The sequence below is a fragment of the Equus asinus genome, chromosome 24, assembly GCF_041296235.1.
Source record: "Equus asinus isolate D_3611 breed Donkey chromosome 24, EquAss-T2T_v2, whole genome shotgun sequence".
In the NCBI taxonomy this organism is placed as follows: Eukaryota; Metazoa; Chordata; class Mammalia; order Perissodactyla; family Equidae; genus Equus; species Equus asinus.
The window spans coordinates 64646122-64654645 of record NC_091813.1 but is presented as its reverse complement, the minus strand read 5'-3'; the positions used below and the strand labels follow the sequence as shown (position 1 = coordinate 64654645).

General features: G+C 41.7%; 1 protein-coding gene and 1 pseudogene across 1 annotated transcript; both read left to right on the top strand.

Annotated features, from left to right (window-relative positions):
* On the top strand, nt 1-1154 carry LOC123279384 (trace amine-associated receptor 8-like). Its single transcript, XM_044754648.2, has one exon. The coding sequence runs from the start codon at nt 1-3 to the stop codon at nt 1030-1032; it is 1032 nt and encodes a 343-aa protein (XP_044610583.2). The 3' UTR covers nt 1033-1154.
* Nucleotides 1155-1989: 835 nt separating this feature from the next.
* Nucleotides 1990-4335, top strand: LOC106823298 (trace amine-associated receptor 6-like; annotated as a pseudogene).
* Nucleotides 4336-8524: the final 4189 nt, after the last annotated feature.

Sequence of the window (8524 nt, the reverse complement as noted above, 5' to 3'; positions counted from 1 at the left end):
ATGAGCCACGGTCCTTCCCCACCTGGCGCGGTGCAGCTCTGCTACGAGGGCGTGAACGGGTCTTGTATTAAAACTCCCTACTCACCAGGAGCCCGGGTGCTTCTGTACGCAGTGTTTGGCTTGGGCGCTGTGCTGGCTGTGTTTGGAAACCTTCTGGTGGTGACTGCCATTCTTCACTTCAAGCAGCTGCACTCTCCCGCCAACTTTCTCCTCGCCTCTCTGGCCTGCGCTGACTTCCTGGTGGGGGTCACTGTGATGCCCTTCAGCATGGTCAGGTCCGTGGAGAGCTGCTGGTACTTTGGAGCCAGATTCTGTGCCCTCCACAGTTGCTGTGATGTGGCATTTTGTTACTCTTCTCTCTTCCACTTGTGCTGCATCTCCATCGACAGGTACATTGCTGTCACTGACCCTCTGGTCTATCCCACAAAGTTCACGGCGTCTGTGTCAGGGATGTGCATCAGCATCTCCTGGATCCTGCCCCTTGTCTACAGCGGTGCTGTGTTCTACACAGGTGTCAGTAACGATGGGATGGAGGAATTAGTAAGTGCCCTCAACTGTATAGGTGGTTGTCAAATTGTTGTAAATCAAGACTGGGTGTTGATAGACTTTCTGTTATTCTTCATACCTACACTTGTCATGATAATTCTTTACAGTAAGATTTTTCTTGTAGCTAAACAACAAGCTATAAAAATTGAGCACACTGGTGGCAAAGCAGAGTCATCCTCGGAGAGTTATAAAGCCAGAGTGGCCAAGAGAGAGAGAAAAGCAGCTAAAACCCTGGGGGTCACAGTGGTAGCATTTCTGATTTCATGGTTACCGTATACAATTGACACGCTTGTTGATGCCTTCATGGGCTTCGTAACCCCTGCCTATATTTATGAGATCTGCTGTTGGGTGGCTTATTATAACTCAGCCGTGAACCCTCTGATTTATGCTTTATTTTATCCTTGGTTTAGGAAAGCCATAAGGGTTATTGTGAGTGGGGAAGTTTTGAAGGATAGCTCCTCAACCATTAGTTTATTTTCAGAATAAATGCAAGCACTATGTGGAGATATTTAAGGATATTTTCAAAACTATGAATTTATGATGAAATTAGATATAAGAAATGAAGAAAACCTTTCAAAACTAGAGAAATATAGTATTTTTTCAAATTAGCCAAGAACAAACCTACAAAAATGTGCCTCCATTATAACATTGTGAAGATATTTACTGCACTAAATAATAATTGATAAACTGGTTTCCATGTGTCACCTGTCTCAATGCTCTGTACATGTCCTTAGCACCCACAGTTGTTTCTTCCAGCATCACTGAATTCTGAATCTCATCGCTGGCTGTGAAATCTCAAATTATTTTCCCTTTTATGCTCAAGTCCCTTTTGTCATCAAATGGTCTTTCTCTCCCTGACTTTCCAACGCTGTGTTGGTGTATGAGGCCATCATAATGATGCTCCACAGACTGCATGGCTTAAACTACAGACATTTATTTTCTCATGATTTTAGAAGCTAAATCTCCAAAATTGATGTGTCATCAGGGTTGGTTTCTTCTGAGGTCCCCCTTTGTCTTGTCAATGGCTGTCTTCTCTGTGCTCACACAGTGTCTCTGTGTGTGTCTGTGTCCTCATCTCTTCATATAAGGACACCTCTCATATGGGATTCGGGCTCAACCTCAAAAACCTCATTTTAGCTTAATTACCCTTTAAGACCTTATCTCCAAATCTTGTCCACTCTGCAGTCCTGGGAGTTAGGACTTCCACATAGGAACCTTGGGGGACATGACTCAGCCCATCACAGACACTGTCCAGATTTGACGACACCATCCAGAGATCTGCCTGTTTGCTGCTCCTCTGTGATTCTTTCTTCCTGTTCCTTTACTGTCTGTACCTTCCAGGAGTTTTTGTGGCAGCAGGTAGGTCTCTCCTGCTTAATGGCTGGGAGGATCTTGGAGCATTCTCCCCGTGATATTGTGGAGCAATAACCCAGCCTTGTGATCATGGACCAACTACAGACATTGCCCAGAAGTGAAAAATTGCAAGTGGAGACATTTAACATGAAAAGGCTTGGACAGAGATCTTTAGCAAATGGATATTCTGCAAGTGAGAGAATCATCAATTATCACCAGCAGTGGCCATTTCTATTGTAACTTTTCTTACCTGAAATTAGAGTGTAATTCACTTCCCCAACTTTTCTCAGCTGCTTTCTCCCTGAATACAGTGTGTATTTCTCTTCCCCAGAATGTTGTGGGGTCAAAAATTCTATGCTAATATGGCAAAAATCTTCTATTAAAAAGGGCATAAACAATATATGCTGTAATTTTACATTTTGGTCTCTGGAATATTTTATGCTGTTGATTCAATAAAAGTGTTTTTGGAATGCATATATAGAGTGTATACATTTTTATATTGAAATTAAATTGTCATAGATAATGGTAAGTAAACATTTTTCTTATGGTTTATCTGTGGATCATTCAATTAAAATGATTGAAGCATTTTTTTCTAGTTGGTTTTCACTAAGACTTTTCATTCTTTTCAAACAAATATTGAGCATTAATTATATTCCAGTGCCTGTGTCAGGAACATCTAAGGATAAAAACTTTACATTATATAGTATATTCCTCAGAGAAAATAATTTTTCAGGTAATATGGATAACACATTTTAAATGATATTATTGAGGGACAAAAGAGTGTTGGAGATGCTAAGTCCTGCAAGAACCAGTGCCGTCACAAGGCTGGTACTTGGCGTTGGGCATTCCATTCCTATAACACTGTCTTCTCACCCACATGTGGTTCCATGGCCTAAGGGGTTAAAAAAATTGTTAAAGGATATTTTATTTTTTGAGTAGAAAGGACTTTTGATGGGTCTTCAAGCGCGTTTGGACTTAGTAGGCAGACAGGAGAGTAGACAGCTTCTTTATGACAAGAAGATTAATTTCCATAAATAGAGAATCAGACTTGACAAACTGGAAGACAATGACTAGATTGGTAGCGTGATAAGAATCAATAAATAAAGTTTCATGCTATACTTACTCTACTCCATAGATCAGATTAGCTGTAACAGAGTTAAAAAATGATACCATGTGCCCTAGTTTTAGAGTGTAGAGGAGAAACACCAGAAAAAATTCAGTGAAAGAGTTCGATAATTGCTCCATTCAATAAATGTCCTATAGCATTGCACTATTGCTAAATTAAATTATCAATATTGAATATAACAGAACTTCAAAGGTAAATTCAAGATTTTTGAAATTTATCCTATGGGCAAGTGAAATATTATATTGTTATGAATGACACCAAAACCTTCAATACAATTCTAAATATGGAATTTCTTTTGAACATGTAGAGGGTATGTGGAACATCACAAAGAAGAGGGAAGACATGAGATTAGATTCTTCCATATACTTCACGATAGTGTTTCCTAAGTGTGACTGCCCTAGGTACGCTGCTCAGGGCTCTCTCATTCTACAAGCATATAATGCCCTCGTTGTTCCACGTGTAACCTCCTTGGCCATAGATGACCGAAGTAGCTGGAAACATGATTCCAGGAAAGCTCATCAACAAACCTATCAACAGCAAACCTGTCAGTGGATTTAAATGTCCAGCTCTGGTACTTTGGGTGAAGCTTCTGCACTTTCCACACGTGCTGTGATGCGGCATTTTGTTACTCTTCTCTCTTCCACTTGTGCTTCGTCTCCATCAACAGGCACATTGCTGTCACTGACCCTCGGGTCTATCCCACCAAGTTCACGGCGTCTGTGTCAGGGATGTGCGTCAGCCTCTCCTGCATCACCCGCCTTGTCTACAGTGGTGCCGTGTTCTACACAGGTGCCCCTGAGGAGGGGATGGAGACACTAATAAGGGCGCTCAGCTGCGTAGGTGGTTGTCGGCTTGTTGTAAACCAGTTTTGGATTTTGCCGGATTTTCTCTTATTTTTCACACTTACCTTTGTTTTGATGATTCTGTACAGTAATATTTTCCTTGTGGCCAGAGAACAGGATAAAAAGATTGAAAAAATTAGTGGCAAAGCAGGAAGATTATCAGGACGTACAAGACCAGGGTGACAAAGAAAGAGAGAAAAGCAGCTAAAACCCTGGGTGTCATGGTGGCAGCATTTCGATCTCATGGTTCCCGTATGTGACTGATTCATTCACTGACTTCTTTCTGGGTTTTATAACCTTCATATGTTTATGAGATATTTGCTGGTTCAGTTATTATAATTCTGCTCTAAATCATTTGATTTATGCTTTGTTTTACCCTTTGTTTAGGAGAGAATAAAACTTACTATTATTGGCCACATATTAAAAGACACTTCTTCAATTGTACATTTACTTTCTAAAGAGGCCTAATTATCAAATTGAGGGATTTGTGATATTCTGGGAATTTCCCAGCAGCTTTGACATGAAATACACGGCATGAAAATGTCCATCAAATGGGGGAGGGGAAATGGTACCTCAGTTTCAGCAGCACAGCCTCATGCTTTCCTTTCTTGGTGAGGTGAGCATCTTTACACATTTGATAGAAACATATTTACTAAATAATGGTAGACACAAGGTTCATATTTCTAATTTCCTCAAATCTGGGCTGTCGCCTGCTCTGTCTGTTATTTTCCTCTTCCGGGCCTCCTTTCCAGGTCCCTTTCTATCCCTGTCAGAGGCTCCTGTTCCCTGTTCCCTGGGAAATTCTGTGTCCCGGTCTCTCTCTGGACTCTGTTAACTTTGCCCTCATGTCAGCAGCTGGTTTCCTGGGGCCCCGTCTTTCTGGGTCCTGAGAGCTCTCTGAGCCTCATCCAGCAGCATTCCAGACTCTGGGCGGGACTCCCGTTTCATAATTGGGGGAGATTTTGTAAATGTGTGAATAACTGTGAGCAGATGGTGCAATTTCTACAGCTGTGATTGTCCTTTCCTGTGGCTGTTCCCTCATTTCGTGAGGTGTGTTGTTTTACCTTCCCCTCTTGATGGAGGGCAATTTCTGTCACATTTTCTCTGTAAATACTATCCAGAGTTTGTACATTGTTGATGACAAAACTAACAATGTATTGTGAGTTATGGGAGAAGGATGGATTATGTAAAAAATTGGTTGGCCAGGCCCGGTGGCCTAGTGGTTAAGTTCAGTGCACTCTGCTTTGGCAGCCAGGGTTCAGTGCTCTGGTGTGGACATAGACTGCTCTGTTGGTAGCCATACTGTGCTGGCACACATACTGAAAAACAGAGGAAGATTAGCACAGATGTTAGCTCAGGGTGAATTTTCCTCAGCAAGGAAAAAAAGGGAAATTGTGAGTGGTATATATCTTCTTGGAAAAATATTGTTGAGCATTCTGCCTCATGTATTTCACAAAATCAAAACTAATTTCCTTCAGATGTTAAAAAACTAAAAGAAGATACTTCTTTCATATTTTTTCATTGGAGGCATCATGACTGAAAACACATATAGATTCATGTGCTTTATTTAAATTTTTTAAACTTCAAATGAAAACAAAGCCAAGATTTAAAAAAAAAAAAGGGCAAGCTGGGAAAACTATTGACATACAAGATGAGGAAAGATTTCATGGGGTTTAAAACATGAAGGCCTTTCACAAAACAGTAAGACAGAGACAGACACCTCACTAGACATGTGCACAGGCAATTGTACAGAGGAAAAATACAAATGGCCAATAAATATATTAAAATGCCGAATGTACAAATAATCCAAAATGCTGATGAAACTGTGATATTTTTAGGTATTGAGTTGGCAAATATTAAGAGGAGCAATAACGCTCGAGGTTAGCTGGAGTGCAGGAAGGTAGGCGCTCCTGCAATGGTGGGGCACAATCACAGACATCGCCGGAAAATGTAATTTAGTTTCTCCTTTCCAAGGAAATTGAAAAATTTTCATAAACATTTAAATCACACATGTCACTTGACTCTGTAGTTCCATTTCTAGCAAGTAATCCTGAGAAAAGAGCCAGACAAGGAAGCGAACATGACCAGGACATTCAACGTAGAACTCGCCATTATGAACTGGAAACACCTGGATCACTATGGGATAAATTAATTATGCGCCAGCCATGTCATGGAATGTTATGAAGCCATTGAAAAGCTCTTAGAAGTTCTGTATAAATGGACGCAGAAAGATAACCACAATATATTTTTTAACCAAAAACAAAGAAATCCAAAAACTCTGGCCCAGATTACAAATCAGTATATATCATATGGCCCCATATATGTATATACCTCCATAAGCTTTTATGAAGTCTAACTTTATATATAACACATGATGTGTTTTTGTAGGATTTCCTTTGTCATTTTTCTCTATCATTTGAGTCTTTGTGATCAAATAAACTTATCAAAATTGATACTGCCATTTCACTTACCTCTGTTCTGACATAAGCTTTGAACTCAATTTGTCTGTTTTCTTGTTTTAATTTAAGGAGAATATGTTTTGAGTATATATCCTGGTATATTATTTTCTTATCTGAAATGAAACTAAACGAAAGTAAATTGTCATTGCACTGGTCTATTTTAAGAATTACATCTTAAAGAATCTGAGGAATTATATCTCAATGTTACTAAAGTATTTTCAATAATGTTTTTCAGTAGATCTTTAAGCTCCTCCAACTCTTCCTCAGTCAACGTTAATTACGTGCTGTATTCAGGAGCTACGGAAGATACCAAGAGTCATTTCCACGATCCATTCCCTTTAGGAACATATGGCTGGGTATTACAGTCAGAATTAATTCAAGTGTTTGTAATATGGGTGTAGAATCAGACGGTGACCCCGTAAGAGCATTGAAGGAAGAGCTGAAATGGAGTCTCAGAGTCACAGCTGACTTGAGAGCTGGAGAGCAGGCAATGGAGTCTGCTGGGAGAGCTCTCCACCATGCTTGTCATTACATGGCCAGATGCAGGGTAAGTACGAGAAGAAGTTAAAAACAAACAAGCAAAAGCAAAGGGGGCTTTTAGATTGCACCGACTGCCAGAAAAGGACTTTGAAAGAGGAGAAGCATGCAAGGTGTATTTAATATCCCTCTGTTAATTCTCGGACTTGAACCTTCTTTAAAAACGCAATGTTCTCGGGGCTGGCCCTGTGGCCGAGTGGTTAAGTTCGCGCGCTCCACTGCAGGCGGCCCAGTGTTTCGTTAGTTCGAATCCTGGGCGCGGACATGGCACTGCTCATCGGACCACGCTGAGGCAGCGTCCCACATGCCACAACTAGAAGAACCCACAACGAAGAATACACAACTATGTACCGGGGGGCTTTGGGGAGAAAAAGGAAAAAAAATAAAATCTTTAAAAAAAAAACAAAAAAGCGCAATGTTCTCCTGGCAAAGCTCAGCGCATCGGCAGTGACCACAGGACGCAGAGGCCTGTGGTGGCACAGGCTTTACTGGAGGAAATTTCACTTCACTGCAGGGCTGGAAGGAGCACGTCCTTTCTAGCAGGGGGAGCGCTGCTAAGTCTGCTCCTTAGAGGTGGGGAAACGCGTTTCTCAGGAGACAGCCCTCACAGAACACCCAGAGACACTAACGCGGAGGCCGAGGCCCCAGAACTTGGATGCCGCCCCGGGGAAAAGGGGCAGAATCCCTAAATCTACTGAGATTCATTTTTGTACCTGGTGGGAGATGATCCTCTAAGCCAAAGTGAGAGCATCACAGAAAGAAAACTACATTTGAGAGTAACCTGAGTGAGTGGTAGCTAAGGTTTGTACCTGACACCATGTATATTTTATGTCCTCTCCCCTCCCACAAACTGGCCTCTGCATGAATCCAAAATGCTTGACCAATGAGCAGAGGTGTGAGCCGTCTTACCCCGTGTACATGTACCCTTCATCTCGTGCTGCTCCCCACACAATGCCTGGGCTACAGCATCTCAACACATCTGCTCCCTGCCCGTGCCTTGTACTTCCCCTCCTCTGAGGCTCTGCACACACTGTCATCTCTCCTTGGATATCACTTCTCTGTTTTTACCTTAAACTCTCTCCTCATCTCGGCCCATCTTTAAAGTTATCTCCTTGGTAAATTTTCCCCAAGGGCACTTGGATAAAATTCATCTCTTCATTGCATTGTTCTTCCATTGCACCCTCTATATGTGTGTATCACAGCATCAGTGCACGTCTTGTCATGATTTGTTCCAAGCTTGGTCTCTCACACTGAAGTTAGAGAAGTACAATAAAATACTATGGGTAAGATTTGATTTATTCAAGAATTTTATTAGGAGACAGGCAATCCATGAGGAGGAAAGAAGGATGAGTGACTTAGTTTGGGTTCCCTCAGAAACAGACTCTAAGACAAAAATTTCAAAGAATGAAGCTTATTTAGAGGTGGAGACAATACCAGCATGAGAGTGGGAAAGTGAGACAAGGAAGGGAAAGCAGCCAATGAAAAGTGCTACCATTAGGTGTGAAAGAAGTTAACCCTACAGGGAAACTGGCAACCAGTGCAAACACACACCATGGCCTCTTCCACCCTACATGGCAAGGGAGCCAGAGAATGTACACCCCCCTCCTGTCACTCATTGGTTGTGGGCTGCTGCCCAGAAGCCTCACTTTCCACCATCTCCC